This window comes from Ciona intestinalis, chromosome 8 (assembly GCF_000224145.3).
Source record: "Ciona intestinalis chromosome 8, KH, whole genome shotgun sequence".
Classification (NCBI taxonomy): domain Eukaryota; kingdom Metazoa; phylum Chordata; class Ascidiacea; order Phlebobranchia; family Cionidae; genus Ciona; species Ciona intestinalis.
The window spans coordinates 2,646,205-2,666,902 of NC_020173.2; the positions used below are offsets into that span (position 1 = coordinate 2,646,205).

The 20,698-nt window shown below is 33.3% G+C and overlaps 2 protein-coding genes across 3 annotated transcripts; both read right to left on the reverse strand.

Annotated features, from left to right (window-relative positions):
* Nucleotides 1-782: 782 nt before the first annotated feature.
* Nucleotides 783-12,270, reverse strand: LOC100181410 (tyrosine-protein kinase JAK2-like). Its single transcript, XM_002125637.4, has 28 exons — nucleotides 11,158-12,270; nucleotides 10,902-10,955; nucleotides 10,735-10,784; nucleotides 10,613-10,666; nucleotides 10,038-10,306; nucleotides 9,843-9,884; nucleotides 9,698-9,767; nucleotides 9,339-9,493; nucleotides 8,914-9,026; nucleotides 8,406-8,599; nucleotides 8,064-8,159; nucleotides 7,458-7,615; nucleotides 7,018-7,141; nucleotides 6,594-6,780; nucleotides 6,181-6,269; nucleotides 5,829-5,960; nucleotides 5,426-5,578; nucleotides 5,190-5,276; nucleotides 4,693-4,821; nucleotides 4,245-4,433; nucleotides 3,769-3,973; nucleotides 3,432-3,541; nucleotides 3,177-3,235; nucleotides 2,703-2,842; nucleotides 2,265-2,398; nucleotides 1,914-2,101; nucleotides 1,456-1,657; nucleotides 783-1,282 (listed from the first exon to the last, which is right to left on the reverse strand). The coding sequence occupies exons 1-28, from the start codon at nucleotides 11,291-11,293 to the stop codon at nucleotides 1,181-1,183; spliced, it is 3,621 nt and encodes a 1,206-aa protein (XP_002125673.1). The 5' UTR covers nucleotides 11,294-12,270; the 3' UTR covers nucleotides 783-1,180.
* An 88-nt stretch (nucleotides 12,271-12,358) lies between these two features.
* Nucleotides 12,359-20,692, reverse strand: LOC100183778 (muscle, skeletal receptor tyrosine protein kinase-like). 2 transcript variants are annotated; one of them, XM_026835393.1, is made up of 15 exons: nucleotides 20,595-20,692; nucleotides 20,315-20,417; nucleotides 19,962-20,134; nucleotides 19,488-19,624; nucleotides 18,696-18,885; nucleotides 18,388-18,394; nucleotides 18,225-18,259; nucleotides 17,719-17,866; nucleotides 17,064-17,243; nucleotides 16,278-16,474; nucleotides 15,847-15,961; nucleotides 15,264-15,398; nucleotides 14,410-14,541; nucleotides 13,908-14,058; nucleotides 12,359-13,547 (listed from the first exon to the last, which is right to left on the reverse strand). In XM_026835393.1, exons 1-15 carry the CDS (start codon nucleotides 20,668-20,670, stop codon nucleotides 13,356-13,358), a joined length of 1,971 nt encoding a protein of 656 aa, XP_026691194.1. In that variant the 5' UTR covers nucleotides 20,671-20,692; the 3' UTR covers nucleotides 12,359-13,355. The 2 variants fall into 2 exon arrangements, with proteins under 2 accessions (XP_026691194.1, XP_026691195.1); XM_026835394.1 differs by lacking the exon at nucleotides 12,359-13,547 and adding an exon at nucleotides 13,565-13,733.
* Between the last annotated feature and the right edge of the window lie 6 nt (nucleotides 20,693-20,698).

The following is a 20,698-nucleotide window of genomic DNA, read 5'->3' on the forward strand; positions in this document are numbered from 1 at the left end:
CGATTATTGTATCTGTGTGACGTAACTACTTAACGCAGCGAGTGTGACGTAATAAACGTACCTAAACCGATGTCACGTCGCGATTGAGGTGTGTAGTATCGATCTTGATATTAGTGGGTTGTATGAATAATTTAATGTTAACATAACCTGTATTAATAAGTAGTATAATAGTAGAGTTTTTAAAAATAGAATAAATTTTTAACTAAGAAATACTCAACTTAAAGTCTGGTAGTAAGAACACATAAGCTCAATCTGCTGCAAAACTAACTTCATTTGGCTTCCCACATAGTGTTACTGGTGGAAAGGATTGTGCTATAAAGGCACACCAATCATCAAAAAGCGGGGAGGGCAATTAACGTTGTTTATGCGTAGAATGGGAATTTCTGTGTTCCCAGCTATTTTTTACTTATACTTTTTGTCCCCGAAAATAAATAAACAACATTGCTAAATACTGTTTCCAAAGCAACGAAAAAAAGCGCGCGAAATTGTTAAATTTAAAAACAGCAGGTTTAGCAATCATACGAGTTTTTAAACAGTATATTGAATTTTTTACGATAGTTCAATCTATTTTGTACTTCGTAATAATAGGTAAACACTAGCCTACACATCTAAGGATCTTTAGCATGGCGTACCTTAGAACTTCTCCGTTTTATATTTCCACAAAAAATGTGATAAAACATTATGAAAGTATGTATTTCGAATACAAATGAAACATATATAAAACACTCAACCCATAAAGTACATACATTGTTTTTTGTATGAAAATTAGTAAATTACTAATATAAAGTACATGAAAGGCTTTAATACCTGTAGCATTGACATTACCACAATGTATCTTTTTACACAATTTGCTGAATGTTAGGATTCGATAAGCTACAAAACTACCAAATAGCAATTTTAAAGACAGCACGGTTCCAAATCGATGGTATACACTTTTGGTACATAAAGGTCTCCCCAGGACTTATACAAAGTATTTAGGTTTATAAGGAACCAAACAAAATGAAAGCAAATCAAACTAAAAACATGAACTTTTTATTAAAACACCATGAATAAAATATTGTACATAACTGTATTAATTTGGTAGCACAAAGCAAAAGAACGAGTTGCAGCAGTATTTTCCTTTTATCTTTTTCCAAAAGTGATATCCACATTAATAACCCCAAATCTTCTCGTTTAAGCTTTACTCCACAAAACAATGCTCCTGAAAACATCTCACAATCTCTGGGAACGTGATTCTTTCTTCAGGTTTCATGTGCCAACACTTCAGCATCATTTTATACATCTAGTTACAAATTCATTAGCATTAAATAGGGATTGATATTAAAATATAAGGACTTGGCTTAATCATGAACTATCTATCAGTGAGCACTTGGTTGGAGCAATAGCATTAAAATGTAGTTTATATGTATGATTATGGAAACAGAGCCTTTATTGCATTTTCTACAACAATCTCACCCATGCATGATCATCCAGACAAGCTTTAGGTTTTGGCCATTTCCAACCCATGTTGATTCTTTTAACAAGTTCGTCACGTTGCATCTCATACAGAGTATCAGGAATATTATCTAGAATTTCATAAGCTGTAACACCATACCCCCACACATCAGATTGAAGATTGAACTGTGGATTCTCATTTCTGTAACACTCAGGTGAAAGCCTGTAATACAAAAGTAGTTAACATTGGCGCCGTAGTATAGTGGTAAGAAAACTTGTAGTATAACCAAAAGATATTAGGTTCTATGCGCAAGCAAGCTTTGAATAAAAGGCCTTATTTTCACAATTTTTTATAAACAAAGGTTTATCGGGAGAATAATATACCAATAAACTGTTTAGGTATAATCAGTCAACTCTGGCCTAAATTTCAGGACCCTTGGTATGCGATAATATCTCCAGAAATAAAGTAAAAAGCTTACCACTTTATTGGCAATAATGGGATCTGAGCGTCAAAGTATTCTTCCTGGTGACTAGGTAAGCTTCGTGAAAGTCCAAAATCAGAAATTTTAGCTTTCATTTTGTTGCTGTTTGAATCAGCTGCGAGTAGAATGTTTCGTGCAGCTAAGTCTCGGTGAATGATTCGTAGTTCTTGCAATACCACCATACCCTGTGATTAAAATAATGTTTATAATGTAATTTTGTGCAAAAAGGGTCAATAGACCAACTTTGTCCTAAATCTCATATTTCCTGGCTTGCAGCATTGCAAAACCTCCCCAATATAGAATGTAACAAAACTGACTACTTACTGTTACAAAGAATGACAAAATTACCTGTGCAATTTGATATAGATACCGATATAGATCTCCTGTTATAGATTTGAATGGTGCCTTTCGTTTTTTCCGATTTATCATGTAGTTATACAATGAACCAATAGGTAAGTATTCCATCACAATGCCATTTGATGCTAAAAATACAATTAAAAGTTTTGTAATGTTGCATTTATTAGGAAGGTACATATCATTACTACATCTTTGTAAAGGAATACCTAGTTAGCTCATTAGTTTTTCATATCGATGGACATTTTTATATTTATGAATCGCCAGCTAAGTAATTCCTGTTGTTTGGTGGAATTTACCAATTACTTTTAAAGTTCTATAGCATTTCTTGGAACTATTTTTGGTTAGGAGACCAAGTTGAAAAAGTGGGCTATAACAGTTGGTATAACACATATAATCACATTTCTTAATATACTCAAAAAACTAACTTACGTAATGCTATTCCCTTTAGTTCCACTACATACTCATGCTTAAGTGAGATCATCGTCTGTAGCTCTCTTATTATTTCAACATGAGATTGAAACTTATTTTCACCGGGTTTGAATCTTTTGACAGCAAAAGTGCTGTGGCCACTGCAGAAAGAGAAGGCTATTCAGAAATAACACAATGATACATTGTATGTGACTTTAATCAACTAATGTCACTTCTTTTGTTCTAGCTTGGCCGATAAATTTAGATGTTATTATAACAAATGTGCTCAGTATCACACCCCCATGCCTGCTTACAAGGATTAAAGAAGTTCTTGCTAAGAAAAACAAAACCATAATGCAAGCCTAGAACACAGGGCGTTTTGTTTGTTTAAAACAACCTTAAAAAAGAGCACCCATCTTTAGCCCTTTCTAGTAACAAATGCGTTAATGCTACATGGTGAACAATATGCATGTAAAAAGTGTCAACATCACCCACCTTGAACTGGCAGTTTCACTGGGGCAATACTGATGGAGAGAAACTGTCCCAAATTGGCCCTGCAAATAAAACAAACACAGCTTTACTGCATATACTTATACTATCAAGTATCAATGACATAACTAACACACATTTAATTTAGGTAAAAAAACTCTACATTTATTATCTTTTTACAATATTTTAAAGCAGGAGAATGGCAATGAATACTTTAGTATGTAGAAATATTTATAGAAAGATAAATACAACAAACTGTACCTCTCCGAGAAGTTGCCTAAAAGTCAAATCCTTATCTCTAAAGATAAATTCTTGAGGGAATTCTGTGATTTGAGCGATACATCTTTTATGGACGATGTGAGATTCTTGACCTATACATATTTAGAGTTAAACCTTATCTATTGAGAATATAATCTCTATTTTTCGATGTCCAAAAATTGCCTTAGTAAAGTCCAGATAGGGCACCCAATGTGGCAATAGACTTACATTCCAGGTCTTAGATTTGCCCCATTGAAGACCTTGGCCATATAAAACAGAATATATGCTATTGACTTTTATAACCACAAGGGTTGCTTATTATTGTATGAGCTTGCATTACCTGTATTTGAAACAACTGTCTCATATTTCTCACTTTCCCCACTCCTTAGAATACGAGACACAGTTTGAAGAATTATTCGAAAACTTGGTCTTTTTGGTGGAAATTTATCCCAGCATCTTCTGAGCAGTGTTGCCAGTGATGTTTTTCCAATGCCATTTAACCAACCATGTATAGGTGCCGGGTTGGATTGCATGTAACAGTTTTTCTAGAATGTTTTACAAAGTAAAAACAGTGATTTGTAACTTTTTAAAGAATTTATGGTCTGAGATTCAAATAATAAAAATACCTAATGTGTTAACCATTACCCACTGATGTATAGTCAGTAATCAAGGTCCTCAAATGGGTCTTAATACAAATAATGAAGCAATGAAACTAGTATATCTTTATGTATAAGTAAAATAGCCGTACATTGGCAAACACTTGCATTCTGTACAGACCCACATTTAATATCAAATTTAAATGTTTAAACAATGAACCTGAACATCGGAAATTTGGGGTAAGTCGTAATCAATTTTAAAGTCTGCTGCTGCCATCAAAATCTCACACACGGTGACAGCAAAGCTCCATTTATCTCCGGCAAGTGTGGGTTTCCACTGGGTGGTAGTAGAGCACATCTCACTGAATTCACAAGGCAGCCATGGAGGAAGTAAGTTTGGAACAATTTTCTAAAAAAACGAAAAAAAAATATTAAAAACAAGAAAACAATGTGGGTTTTTAATAAATTCACCAGTTGACAGACCTTAGTGTATAATATATAACTTAATATTCCACCTACACTGTGAATATTCCCAGACACTAGACTTTTAAACCAACTTCTAGAAACATAAGCTAATTCAGATAACAAGGGATTGAATTTATTACAATCTGGGTTTTAGGGATTTTTCTTAAATTAATGATTGATTATTAACAACATTCAATCCTTACCGGATTATTTTGTTTCGTTTCATCGAGATCAACTTGAACCTCAGGATCAGCAAGTTTGATCCATGGATCCTCCCGAAACAAATGGAGTCGTTCACCACAGATTCTTCCATGAGGAAGATTCCTCTCCTCCTAGAAGAGTGGGAGCAAAGATTTTAATCTTTATGATGAAAAAAGATAGAGATACCTATCAAACTCATTACTCTGTGCGACCCTATCACAATCTTTAGGGTTAGAATTTATATGAGTATACAAGACTGCCTTGTTTGGAACACTGGGTGTTGTAAGGGGGAAATAATACATACATAACAAGTGTTCTTCATTGAAGACCTCACCCATATTATTGAGTCTATAAACTGCCCCTCTAGATTGTAGTATTATGGTTTTGGGGTAATGGAGCAATACACTTACATCCAAAGTCTAATGTGGGGTTCATTGAAGACCTTACCCTTATAGAATAGAATCTAAATGTAAGGAAACATGAGGTATATTAAGCTTACCAGATAGTTCATGATATGAGTGAGCTGGTAAATTACTTGCATTAACCAAGTAGCTGAGGTGGCAACTCTTAAATCTGGTTGTGTGATCTAAAAATGAATTTTATATAATACATAAGTTTTGTATACTTTTATATATTTTCTCCATAAAATAAAAGACACAAAAAAAAGAATATCTTTTGTGATGACTTGAGTATTACGTTTGTTTCCTAACAAAACCTCAATGCAGCTAGACCTACCATTTCCTTTGCTCTTTTAAACATATATGCAGTAACTGAACCAAAGTTTGAATATTCTAAAACTTCCTTGTTGGCTGATGAGTTACCAAACCAAGTAATCACATGAATATGGTTGCCACATTTTGATAGAATTTTCAGCGATTCTTGGTAGGACTGTTAAAATAAACAATATGCAACCAAAAGCAATTTAAATGTTTAAGATATTATATAATTCATAATATTTTAGGATGATATTATAAAACTGTACCATAACCACTTTATCATAAAGTTATATAAATATTCAAACACAAATAAAAATACTGGTTTAGGCATTGGCATATATTGGTTACATAACATAAATTCTGTTTTAATTTAAAAAAAGTGTGGATAGGTGCATTTATTGCAATGAACAACATACACCAACCTCATTTAAGAGATCTTTCCTTTGGTTGCTATAAAGATCCATCTCATTCAGTGTACGAACCATCACCAACTTATTGGTTGGTTTGTATACATGGATGTAGGAATGAGTGTGCTTGGTAGGGTATAGCATTGTCTGTAAAGTAGTTTTGTTAATTCAAAATAATTTTAAATTTGTATTAAACTATTTACAATTTTTGTTTTAGTAAGCATTTTGCAGCAATCGGCCTTTAAAAAAGGAATGGCTTGAGCAGACTTTTGTGGCCTTAATAAACGTCCAAGGAAATTTTAGGACACGTTTCAAAGATAATATTCATGTATACCTATATATATTTAGTTTACAAGTGCTTCCATACCTTTATTTCTTGAATATCTTCAGGAGAAACACAACGTGGCAACACTGACCCAACTTCAACCTTCTTTGTGAACAGAATTGGTTGTCGATCTAATTAAGACATTGGTTTAAAACGATGGACAGAAACACAATAAATTATGAAATCATTCGCCATAATGTAGATTTACACCGACATAAGCAAATGTATTAGTAAATGGTTATTTTTTGTAAACTTTTTGGTTAAACAAATTATAACAAAACTTGAATTTGTATCGTCTATTAATGATTAAAATCAGGATAGTGGGCCAAATCTGGCCTAAATTCCATGTCTTCTGACAAAGACTTCACCCATGTAGAAATTATTAAAAAATGCAATTGCTGATTTAAAAATTTAGACTGCTAGAACACATTGACACATAATTATCATTCCCTTACCTTGAATGCTTGGGTATATCCTATGCTTCATAAACACATCAGTCTTGATATCTTCACACACTTCGTTTTTATCTAGCGCCACCAAGAGTTCTTCAACATTTTGAAAGGTATAAGAAGCGCCGAGCCCAAAAATTCCAAATAATTTATTTTCTCCACGGTGAATTTTGAAATGAAAAGTCTTGTCGGTCTGTAATTGTTAACATACAGATAAGAAAATTTGTAAATGGCAGCTGTGTTTTTATTATAACCTGCCCTAGTTATAGTTGTTGGTACATTAACTACCTTTGTGACTAGGTGCATATATGACAAACTAAACGTAAATGATTATTTTATGCTATATAGATGAGGCCTTTTGGTGATACATGCCAGGGAACCTAGAATTGAGCAAAAAATGACCTACTTCTGCAAACTTAAATTCACCCACCTGCCATAGTGAGAGATAGAAACTTTCAAACTCTGTGTTACATCTTCTAAGTAAACAACATTGGTGTAAGGGTGTTGGTTGAAATGAAACATATTCTTTTAATCTGGTTTCACTGGCAGCACGACTGTGGTGGAATAGTGAGGATTAGTTAAACTTTTTTGCACACAGAGTTACTGAAGCTATTGAAGTGTGTGGATAAGTGGACATAACTTTAGGTTGGTTTGTTTATTTATGGGTGGAAACTTGAGTAACCTATTTATAGTGTCACTCCCATGCACACAGTGTAGTTGCTAAACCTATTGCAATGTGTGGATAAGCAGACATAACTGTTGGTTGGTTTGGTCATTTACTTTCTCATGGGTGGGAACTTCAGTGCATATATGTAAGTGCCACAAACATACATTTAATCATCACATTAAGTACCAGATAAACCCACATACCTTATATTTGTGAAGCAATGCAACCTTGCATACATCAACCTCATGTTTGAAACCACATCCCTACAAAGGTAATGCGTTGGATCCACAAGTACTTGATAGTAACCATCAACACATGAAGTAAATGACAAAGCTTCAGCCATGGAACTAAAATGAAGTTCCTGCAATATATTGAACACTGGTTAGATTAAGCCCATGGAATGAATGAATGTCACTTTGTTATCCTTGCATGGCGGGGCAAAGAAGTTATAACATGAGTTAATTACATGTGTAACTTTGACTGTGATTGTTTTATGTAAGGATAAGGACTTAGATATCCCATTGGTTACCACTATGTTGCAGTAATTGCCGTTAAATGTTTCACCTATAAAACTTACACCCAACAATGGTGACACTTGGCTGTTTTTGTTTGTTTTTTTATTTTGCAGTATTTATATTACACCATTAGACATGATAAGTGGGGTATTTTCATTGAAAGTAAATACACATAATAAAAGGACAATATTTGTTTTACAAATCTTACAGCAATGGCACAGGTGTGTCTTTATAAATAGTTTAAGAAGTTAAGAGTCTTTTGAACAACTTAAAAAAACACAGTGTTTAAAATACCTCATGTTTTCCTTGTAGATTGCTCAAATACACTGTTGGAGAAGTTTTGGAAATCGTAACGTTGGCTAGCTCAGTTAAAGGGATCAAACATAGCTTCTGTAACAAAGAGTATTGTTAAGTGTAAACATGGAAAATACTGTTAATGTATGAGTTTTCATAGGACACATTACTGCAGCATAACAGAAACATTTTGGTACAGGTGTATCTAAACTAAAGCAGCTGTGTACCTTATTGAGTATTGACCATATACACAACAAGAATCATTTATTTAACCAATAAAATGTAGAAAACATAAAACTGTTAATAAAATTCAAAGATTAAGAAATTCCAAGTTTCTTTTACATTTTCTGAACTCTCAGTATCCTGTGTCCTCTTTATTTTAATTCCTTCATCTCCGGACACAACAACAAGTCCTCCACGTTGAAGTAATGTGAACACATTCCCTGGACTTGGGAATTCACATTCCATACACTGCAGGTAACTGAGTTGTAAAAACCTCAGCATGTTTTCATTTTGTTCTTCATCTGCTTGCATGTCTGAAGATAAATATAGAAATGTAAGTTTTGGTTGCTTTCGATTGCAGTATGTCAGAATGTTTTTACTAATTTATTCTTAAGAGTTGTAATAAAGGATTTCTATTTCTTCTACCTCCCGTTTGCTTACAGTTTAACACATATGCAACTTTGTAGAGCAGATTTTTTTGTACAAATATGCACATAAAAAAGACAGCAAATACTGGAATAATCACAAAACAAAGTGTTTCCACTTTAATAATAATGCGAGATACAATAATGAGACCGAGCTGTTAGTTATATATAAAAATAATGCAATTGTAACAGTGATTACTTACTAGAATTTTTAGGAAAAGTTTCTTTCAGTAAATGTGCCAATCGTTTTTGGGCCATAAACTTCCATTTGTATTTTTCAATAAACCACTGTTTATCCAAGTTGTGTTGAAGTGATCTGGAAAAGATTTTTAAATTGTTCATAATAACCAAAAATGGAATTGATGATAAGGAAACATATTCTATTCCATGTGAAATTGTAACAGCGGGCTATGAATCTAAGCATAGTTTATCTCCTTACTTAAACACCAAGGGTTCTATAATCAAATCCCTACCAAGGCGGTTTATAGACACCAAATAATAGAGATTCTATTCTGAAAAGGTGAGATATTTTGTGAGGCAAACTTGAAACAAAAACTTTACAACAAAACGTTGTTGATTAAATTATATAATAAATAAAACAATGCACACAAAATTAGGGAAACCTTACTTTGGCAATAAATTCGAGACATCAATTGCATTCAAAACTTCTTTTGGATTTTTTCGTAACAGAAACGAAAGATGCAACAAATCAATAACAGCTAATGTCAGCGGTGAACTTTCAAATGTTTTTGCATCGATTTTATGTTGTTTCCATGTCCCATGCTGTAGATATTTACTTTTAGGTAAAAATACTTGGTTGAGATTAATACACAACTAGCTGAGTAAACTGTATACCCCTTACAATTAAGTGCCAACAGATCTTTGTAACTGATGTTAGACTTGTTCTGAGTTCAGCAATTTTCTTAACACAAGAAATGGTCAGCCTTTACATAAGGTATTCATTTAACAATTAATTAAAGTCCATACCTGTATGAAGTCATGTCTTGTTTGATGAAAAAGATAATTAAACACACTTGGCTCTTGTGGAATCCTGTTGCTGAAAAAAATATAAAAACTATTGTTTTTTGAAAGTAACACAACATAATAAACTGGAGAATTTCAGTTTGCTTACTTGTTATTTGTATCTGTGTTCCGCGAAGCATTCAAGAAAAACCTAAATAAATCTCATTGAGAAAAAGTAATTCAAAACAGTTTAATATATTTGAAAAATATAAATAACAGAATGTTTTATTATGTACGAAATGGAACAACAGCTTAAATGCTACTGTTACAGGTCTTGTTCAATTGGGTATGATATTAACTGAACCTTATTTTGAATTCCAAGTGCACGTTGTCCAATAAGTTGACAACATTTGGGTTTGTTTGATCGCCATGGTGACTTAAAATGATTGGCTCCCATAGTTTGATCCATGAGTTTGTCCGAGAATTCCACAAACCAAACATCTGGGAACTAGATGGAGATATAGAGCAGGATGTTGCGCAGAATTGAACCAATTGTTCGGAATTGATTTTCAAATCTTTGGTAACCCTTTCATCTGATCGATCAAAGACACTTTTCCAGTGTAAAATATTTGTCTGAAATAATGAAAAAGCATTGTGAAACCAAAGTATGTGATTAATAAATCCATTTATGGAAATGATAGTACAAATCTGATAGAAAAAAGTGACAGGATAACTCAAAGTTTCGAAACAGGCGTTCTTATTACCACATTTGTAACTATGTGTGTGTGTTTTTAAATTGCTGCTTGTTGCGAAAACCTACTAGTGACCACTATACTGTATTCATGGCAATGGTTGTACTGCTATATCCCAACTTTCTATATATGTTTAGTAAAATGATATCCTTAACATAAAACAAAAAGACAAGTACAAGTCACTCACATCATTATGAAGATGTTCCTGAAGTACATTTTCAATCAAACCATTCAAAGTTGCCTAAAATATAGGAAAAGTTATTGAGAAATACGTAGAACTGTCAAACATGTCCAACTTCTTCAACAAACCTCTTTTGAAGCAAATGACTTTATCCTGAGATGAACCTCCTCAAATTGTGCTGTGAGAAAAATAGATTAAAACTGTTGTTTCAACTGTTCTTGGCATGCCTAGACTTTCGACCACTGAGTTTGAGTCCTTGGAATCAATTTTGTTACCAAATCAAACAAATACTTACCAGATAAGGGTGTTTCTTCCTCTTCCGATGATGCATGATATGGGTGGACAAGATCTAAACAGACAGTTAAATTGGGGTAAATGAATGTGAGAATTAAAATATGGGAGTGGAGCTTAAGACATTCTGAACCAAATAGCTTAATTTAATAACTTTAAAAAATAAAACAAAACCTCATATAAAACCAAAAAGTAAAAAAAAAAACTGACTGACATAATTTTAAATCATTTATTTATTAATTATCTATATTTGTTCTTACCATTTTCATTTACATTAACATCAACCAAAGTATTTAATTCAACTGGCTGCGATGAACCCTCGTTGGTCTCTGGTACCATATGACAATAGGAAGCCACACTTGATGGAGAAGATACGATGGATAACCTTCTGTCCATTTTCTTTGTTTAGTCAAATTTTAAGCATAGCAGTCTCACATAATTTATAAGCTTAAAATTTAATGCCTAAAGTCTCAATTACTTAAGTTTTAAAACATTTTATAAATATGATAGATTTACTTTTAACGCTACTAAGTTCTCATACACAAAAGATTTATGATTAAACGTGAAGCTTATAAACATTGTTTGATTTGTGACAACAGCAGCATATGCCCCAACTTAAAAAGCAAACACAATTTGTATGCACTTTTTCTACTTAACAATTATGTGCAAACAAGTATTAGTTATACTTCATGGTACATGCACCTTTTTAACAAAATACTAGCATATGATACAATCATATACTATGAATTAGCACAGAAAATGGAATCAATGATTGTACTATTGTTTTATGATATAACAGACTTCTCTTAATTCGAATAATTTATAATTATTAAACAGAATGTTTTAGCAAAATAAGTAAAAAAGCTTCATTTATCTTTAAATTAGCCTAAATATTAAATGAAATCAAAGTTTCATGAAACCAAACTAAAACCGCAATAGATAAAAAACCATTTAGCAGTTAATCTCTTATCTGGAACTAAACAAACCTAAAACACCAAATGTTGGTTGGTTACACCGAAGCAACTTCATGCTAATTATCACAGAAAAACTGACCTACAATGAACTGTGGTGTAACTTACATGCCTTTTTATAAATCATTTTTATGAGAAACATTCAATTTAGAACCTGTTGTTCAGAAACTCGGGGTTTTCCAATAAGTTTTTAATCATTAACTTTAAAAGGCACTCTGGGTGTAAAATAAATTTTGTTGGTTGGTCAAACAAAACTACTCTGATACTAAGGTTGTAATGTTGACACTGAGACGTGACTGGTGACATATTAAAGTAAATCGACTTTGCATATTCCTCTTGCCATCTTAAAAAAAGTTAGACATGCGGGTACTGTTGTGGGCGTATGTATCTTTGGGCAAGACATTTAATGGTCTTTGCCACAACCCAATGGTTACCAATAAGTTATTAAAATGGTAAGCCATACAGAAAAACAACCACCCACAAGGTTAAATCTGTGCAACATGATTTTTTAATGTTTGAATAATTGATCTTAAATCTTATCAGCATGATAGTGTTTAAATAATAATACACATTCTTAAAGCAAACATAAGCCAAGGCATGAAAAAGCATTAAATGCAGCATATATAAGATGCAAGGCTATCTATAGGTACATGGTAAGATTACTACTATTAGTTACTACAACATCTTGTGGGTTACATTGAGTATCTATGAACGGCCTCAGTGGGGTCTGAATGATAGCACTAATAGACCAAAATTGTTCTATATCCTACCTAGTACCCCTGGCGTACCACAGCACCAAACTTATGTAGAATAGCATTTACATGCAAAGAAAGTCAAACAGATACTAAAAATGACTAAAGCACTGTGCAAATAAACGATGTACAAATATTTAATAAATCAATAATAAATTACAAATTAATCACTTTGCTCTAACAAAAGCACTTTATAATTCAATTATCTTACTTACAAGTCACGTCAGCAAGGTATATGTGTTGGCTTAATTATTTGTTAATGTGTATTTATACATTTGTACCTGAACCTTGATATTAATATATTGCTAATGCTATCATTGGTAAATATGTACTGTATGACTATGTATGCAAACAAAACACAAATAAAAAATTCCAAGCCTGTTACCATGGCAACATAGGAGTCAAACATAAGCAAACTTATTTTCTAAACATATATATTTCACTAAATTTTATACTAATTTAGAATCTATGTAGCATGTAAAGCAAAACATGAACATATTCTATACCTGTAAATCAAAAATGATATGAGATACCTGGTAACCCATAAAACCAAATCTGAAAACTGGTAGCTACAATTTATATCGATTTTTTGAGTTTAAACTAATGTTTTACATTTAGAAGATACCATTTTTCTTACATCAATATTATGTTACTTAAACTATCCAAACACCAAGCACAATCTGTCCCATATTACACATAATTTGCAGCTATTTACATAACCCTATGCAACACAAGCTAAATATCAAGATAGGAAGATTCCTCATGAGTTTGCACCAATGTTATTCCTTGTGCTTTACAGAAAGCCGACTTTAAAACAGATGACAGAACGGTGAAGTTTGGACGATTCTTTGGCTCGCTTGCCCAACATAGACACATTAACTTGTATGCCCACAAGGGGGCAGCCTCGGGCTTGGAGAGAACTCCACCCTGGTTGGGAGAAATGTTAGAACTTACATAAACACATTAAGCTTGAGGTGCATGAATACACTATGTTTGTCTGGCCAAACCTGGAATTTTGCATCAATCAGTAATCATTGCAAGTTGAACCCATAAAGAGAATTTGAATTAGGTTTGAACTATCGCAGCCTTCACTAGTTTTCATGTGTTTGGCACCTATGGTGTTTGGTGCATAAGAAGACACTCATATTATAACTTAACAAACAGCATAAGATGTATGAATACACCACATGTGTCTGTTTATAAGAAGACACCTACGTTAAACAGAGAGCATGAGAATATGAGATACAATTCATACATCACTTATTCTAAACCAACAGAAAATGTTACCTGAACAACAGTATGTATCACTTGTTGATTGGTCAACCCAAAATAAGGTTGTATAGCATTGGTGTATATCTCCCACATTGTAACACCAAATGCCCAGATATCAGAGTTAGAGCTGTACTTGCCATACATGATAGATTCCGGGGCCATCCATCTATGGTGTATGATATTATATAATGCGCTGCAATGTGCACTAAGTGACATATGAGATTATAATATGTTCATTATATATAATAAGAATATATATTTTTTTAAATGTAATAAATTCCGTGAATCTGAAACTGATCTGATGCCTATAGTGTTAAACAATTCTTGTAAAGAAATAAAATAAGGACCGGGTGCTATGAAACGTAACAGGCAAAAGTCAAGTCCAAGCAACTGTATACTAAAATTTAAAAATTTCGCCTAAATGTCACAGTCAGTCTTTTTTTTTCAAATGGAGACAAAAATAAACGTATATAACAATATGAGCATTAATCCTAATGGTCATAATATGCATTGTTACCTCACAGGGACAGATTCTACATCACCAGCTCTGTAATAATCAGAGGAGTACATATTTCGTGACAAGCCAAAGTCGGCAATCTTTACAGTAGAAGTGGCAGGGGAATATAAGCAATTCCTTGTTGCAAGATCTCTATAAAATATATACAAAGTGTTACAGCAATTAAAAGTTGAAAAAAAGTAATTGGGAATTAGGGGTTTATGTGTAAAGGTGCTGTTGCCTAATGCGAGCCAGATAATATGTTCCAACCTACACTTGTAATGGAACAAATTTAATGGGTGAAGTTAATTGTTTAGTGTGTAATAGATCAAAAATTATTTATTCTGGATCAGAGTCCGTATATAAACATGAGTTATTTCATCACCATAGAAATCTTACAGGGCAACCAAATGGGGCTAATTTCGCCGATTGTTTACCCTAGCAACGGGAATTTTTAAACGTATTTTTCTGCTTAGTCCCAGTTTATTTATACAACTTAAAAACTTCAAGTCACTTTTAAGCTTTAATAAATCTACACAACTACTTGAAAATTTGTTCTTTAATCTGCATCCTGTATTTGTATTAAAAACATAAAATATATTAAATTTAGCTATATATGTACATATTTATATTATGTCTATGATCAATTTAGCCCCATGTAAATAGATGAACATTTGTGGTCGAATCGCTTAAATTTTGGGTCATGCATAATGGAAATATGGGTAAAATCCTATGGCCAGGCACACCTAAAGGATCTAGAATGCCTTATATTGAAAACAAAAACATACTTATGTACAGTATATAGGGGTTGAATTAATACTGCCAACTTGCTATTTGACCATTTAAACATATTATGTACATGAGTATTAGAAAACCTGTGTACAAACTGTTGTTCAGCCAAATATTCCATCCCTGATGATATTTGTAATGTCATATTCAAGCGATCTATTGAAGATAAGTTTTGTTCATCCATAGTGTTGGTTGGGGGTGGTGTTGGTTGTTTGCCATGCCTATGTTGTGGATGGTATGGTGATAAAATGGGTTCGGGAGCTTTTATGTTTAAAATGAATGTATCTTGCAATGTGGTAACTTTGTTACTTTGCAATGTAACTTGCGTGGCTGGAAAATGATAGTCGTTATAACATAGGTGTTCTGTTCCATACACCTCATGCCAGTGTTTCATACACCACATGTCAAACGTAAAAAGTAGTGTAAATTTAAAGGTAATTACTAATTAGCAATGTAAAGTGAAGTACATTAGAAAAATAAAAAGATCTCAAACAGTAGCGCAACTGACTGCATTATAGAGCAAAACTAATTTATAAGGTTTTTAAATTGGTTGATTCACTGATTTAACTAACAATATGCACTTTAAGTTAAATTTGACTAAATACCAAATGCAGTTAATTTTCAAAAGGTATATATTATATATCGTTAGGAATTATTAAACTAAATTACCAATTCTGTTTTTTAAAGATTTGTTTGTAAGGACCATGAGCACGCAGGTAAGCACATAAGTCTCCACCATCAACAAACTCAAATAATAAGAATGGGGGTTCTGGTCCAATATAACCTGGAAATAATCATATGTCAGAACATTTTAGAATAGTGTATCAAATTTTTGCACTGTAATAAACAGGTAAAACCAAAAAGTAAGTATTTGTTATTCCTAACTTCCATTCTACGGAGACCATAAGAATTAAGTTCTATGAAATATTTTACTTAATTTTGCATTATCAGTCTCTTTTTCAAATAGAATCTCAACTTTTAGCCTTGATCCTGACTTTTATTTCGCTATAAAATCGTCCAACTTTATGAAAATCAGATCAGAGCAAGTTTCAAGGCATTTATCACATATATATTTATACAGTTACGAATACCATACGTACCATACTGATCCACAAGTTCTCGATAATGTTGGCACTCTTCAAAACAAACACCAAGCAATTGAACAATGTTGGGATGACGGAACTTATGTAAAGAAACTGCTTCCCTTAACATATCACTACGTGAGGTGAGACTTACTGTTTGTAGAGATTTCACTGCAACTGATATTTCATCCTCATGTTCAAACAACCCAAATGCCCTGGTTAGAAGAAAGATTACTGAATGGTAGTATAGATGGGTTACTTTTTGCACATAATATTCTAATCTTAAAATGCATAGCTGTGATAATGTGTTATAGATTTTGTATCATACGGTGAACCAAGAGAATTGATTGATGTTCGTTTAAGGAAATTTCTTTCATTTTTTGTGGGAGAAAAAACCCAAAGACATAGTACTTTGGGGTAAGATGGGACATCTTTAGCACACAATATTTCAATTTGATCGTCTTTTAAACAATTAACAATGTTCTAAGAGAGCCGTGCTGAGAATAGGGCTTTATAATTTATTGATTGTTCTTTGTTTATTCCAGATGAGACAAGAAAATAGGATAAAAAGGTGTCCTATCTTTCCCCACCCTACTGAATAATGGGAAAAGGGTAGTACCCCTCTCCACACAGTGCAGTAGCTTCAGCAACTCGACTGTGGGAATGGTAGTGGCAACCCCTCAAAATATTTCATTTCTACACTAGATCAGAACACAGTACCTTGGATTTAAATCAGAGTTAACCCATTACCCTAATACCCAGCTGGAATAAGGACAAAGTTTGACACCATTACAAAACCTTTACCTTGCTTCATAAACCTTGCCAAACACTCCTTCCCCAATTTCTTTGAGAAACTTAAGTTTATACCACGGGTACTCCAGTGTGTGTACAGTAGATTGCACCACACATGGAAAGTCCATATGGTTCGTTAAACCATTTCTAAACATCTCAAACTCGTGAGTGGATGAACTGGCTTGCGTGATGCTGTGGTAGAAGGGAATAATGGTAAATGTTGTGTGCCTTGGAAAAATGAATGAAAAAACCTAATCCTTGTGCAACAGGGCAATGGCAGTGTTATTCAAGAAAACATATGAAATTAATCTATTCTATATGGGGTGATGTTCTTGTACAAGGACCTAGGATTTAGGCCAAATTTGGCCCATTATCCAAAACACTTAAGGTGGCTGTACACAGTATCCCGAATTTGTCCGTTTTGTTTGTTTTGTCCCGATTTCGCATGCGGAATTGGACACGGGTTTGCATACGACTTCGCAAGCGAATTCGCATGCCGGATACTGTGTACAGCCACCTTTAGACATATATGCCATATCGGTATCCGTATTGAGCATTGAACCCGTTACCTTTTGGTTACGATACAATCACTTAACCACTGGGTCACAGTAGCAAACTACAAGTAAAACAAAGTAATAAAGTATTCAATTTCTATATTAACCCTCACATATTACGCTGTCTTCTGCACCGTTTGAAAAACCCCATCTTACAAGCAAAGTAGATGACGCAGGCAAATATCGAAACCACTACAATGGCTAGCATGAAACCCATAACCCATAGAAGAACGTTACTTCCTACTTTGTCTTGTGGGATTTCTGTATACATGGAAAAATTCATATGTATTGTTATGATGTTTAAATACATTCATTGAATACCCATGTTTTTATACTGTCTATATGCTATGTGATACTGGCTAAATGCTATGAGAATTCATGCGTTTTGTAAAAAGTAACATCTGAGTAAAATATATTCGGTTTTGTAAACAAAAGATCAAATAGCGCAGTTAGTCTGAAAAGTTTGAGTAACTCTAATATAATCTGTATAAGCTACTAGCTAAGTAATATAGTATTAAGGTGACACTATTTCTACCTTTCCATGACAGTTTTACTGTATTTGTAAAACAGACAGAGTATTTCTAGGAGATTTAAATAATATGAAGTATATTGTACTTACCATTAATGGTAGTGGTTGTGGTAACTTTAATTCTTCTGCAAATAAAGAAACCCATATTAGCTTAAATTATACAGAAGATAAAACACCAAAACCATGGTAGACATTTGTGTTATGCATGGTAGAAATGTTATGTATAAAAAAATTAAAGGAAGAAGTAGCTTACCCTGTATCTGAGATGAAGTGAGAGAAATGAGCAAGAGGAGGAAGAGCAGGAGGAGAATGAGCAGGAAAAAAGAAGAAACAGGAATATTACAAAGAAAAAACAAAATAAAGTTTTGTTGCAATAAAGTAAGGAACAGTAAGGAAAAGTTAGTAATAAAAATATATGGATGGCTAATGCCACCAAAACGCACTTTTTTCCAAAGTTATATTTACATTGTAATTATAAGCACAAAGCCATTTTACCGGCACCAAATTGATTTGTTGAATGTCACTGTAAACTTCTAGATCTAAATACCCAACCATACAAACCTGGTTTTGCTTTTATTGGTTTAGCTAAGATGAGATGAGCTGTAGGTGAAAAACCTTTTCCAAGTAAATTCCACCCCACACATTGATAGGTACCCGTGTCTTCAATCGATATTTGGCGAATAATTAAATCCATTCCAGAAAATTCAATGTTTCGGCAAAGTTTGTTTGCAGTTAGCACAAAACCTGTCTTCTGCAAGTTGTATTTAATTAGTTAACAAAAAAATGATTCACATAATAACAAAAAAATGATTCATATAATTATATACGGATGTTTTATTAATTAAATGCCTGTTTTTAAAAATCTACATGTAGACTTCAATGAACTTTATTATAGACCTCACCCTTATGGAATACGTATTTATGAAGTGTCCATAAACTAGTTCAGTAGGATCTAAATGGTAGCACCCATGGCAGATGGGTAATATACCTACAATTCACTAATTCAGGTCCCATGTGTACCTTATTAAAGACCCACCCTTATAGAATCTACATCATTCAGTGTCTATAAGCTGCCTTGGGTAATACCCTGGGTGTTGGTGTAATACATATAAGGCACAAACATGGGCGTCAAACTTTTTAAAACACAGGGGAGGCAGGAATAGTTAGACACCCATTTCTGTGAAACCAACTCAACCTATGGGTTGTAGTGTTCACTGATTAATGCAGTGTAGAAAAGGCTGGCCTGCCTACTCTGCCACCTCAGGTTATGTCCACAAAAATTATAAATGCCCAATGAAAATAAAATACTATAACATGACCTAAATCCCTTGACTTATTATTTAAAATACAAACCTTATGGCAAGGTAGAGACTGATTATTATGATACCAGTATAAAGTTGGAGTGGGACGGCCAGTTAGTGTGCAGTGTAATGTAGTGGTGGCCCCTTGCTTTATCTCAAGTATAAGTGGTGATATAGTAGCATGGGGTGCTGTAATGTTAGAAGGAGATCAATATAAATAAATGGCATAAGCAGAGAGAAATGTGAATGTAGAAGAAACATTTTACAATAGTAACTGTAATTAGGCTACAGAGCAATTATTAACTAACTATGAATAGGGGCTTTGTTTCTTTTAGATATGATTGCAAAATAATACATATTGATAAATTAAAATATTGATGAATAAAAATACTGGCATAAAAAGGTATTTCAGCAAATTTAAGCAAAACTAATACACAACAGAAGAACATTACTAAGGGCTAACAAAACTCAAGCTAGCATTGAAAAAAACAATAGTTGCTTTGAACACTAAATTAAAATTATTTACCATGTTTAATATGTAGAGCTCCACATGACTGTGGTGTTATTCTGTGTCCGTTATCGGCATGGCAACAATATTGTCCTTGAAATGTTTTAGAAGAGACTTGAACTCTTAAAATATTTCCATCTTCAAGTCGTGTGAAGTTAGAACCACTATAGATTGGGTTGTTGTTGTGTGACCTTGGAGGAATACAACAAAGCTTGTAATGTGGTTAGGTTAAAACATTGACACTGGGTATGGGTGGTTACGTCTGCTGTGTCTGGTGTATAAGAAGATACCAATATTATAACTGGACACTCTTGACTGTGAGCACAGATGAACTAGGATCTAGGAATGTCTCAACATCGTGCGCAACTCACCAAGTTATAGTTGGCATAGGGTCTCCACGTACACTGCAATAAAACTTCACAACTTCCCCAACAGAAGCCTCCTCAACCCCTGGCCCTCGTGTGATACGTGGAGCTGCAACATAGAAACAATATGAAGAACAATTGTAATCACCAGATGTTCATTGTGTCATTTAAAAAATATCAGGGATTTGCCACAATAATGCCTACCACTCAACAACAGTCATTATAACCCATATACTGTCCAGTTACCATTTTTACAAAATTTTGAGTAAATTTAAAGTAAACTTACCAATTCTGTCAGATAGTCCATGCACTTGAGACACATAACATGACACTATCACTAATATTATATTTCCAAGAAACATTTTAAATGTTCTAGCCTAATATTTATCT

What these genes read in the sequence shown, in the direction of transcription:
- LOC100181410 (XM_002125637.4), bottom strand. Translation starts at nt 11,293, where the DNA reads ATGGACAGAAGGTTATCCATCGTATCTTCTCCATCAAGTGTGGCTTCC. An exon ending in CACTTGGAATTCAAAATAAG is followed by an intron (nt 9,885 to 10,037) that starts GTTCAGTTAATA and finishes AGATTTATTTAG; the next exon opens with GTTTTTCTTGAATGCTTCGC. An exon ending in CAAGACATGACTTCATACAG is followed by an intron (nt 9,494 to 9,697) that starts GTATGGACTTTA and finishes AAATATCTACAG; the next exon opens with CATGGGACATGGAAACAACA.
- LOC100183778 (XM_026835393.1), bottom strand. Translation starts at nt 20,670, where the DNA reads ATGTTTCTTGGAAATATAATATTAGTGATAGTGTCATGTTATGTGTCT. An exon ending in GAACAACAGTTTGTACACAG is followed by an intron (nt 14,542 to 15,263) that starts GTTTTCTAATAC and finishes TATATTTTATAG; the next exon opens with AGATCTTGCAACAAGGAATT. An exon ending in TGATACATACTGTTGTTCAG is followed by an intron (nt 13,548 to 13,907) that starts GTAACATTTTCT and finishes TCTCCCAACCAG; the next exon opens with GGTGGAGTTCTCTCCAAGCC.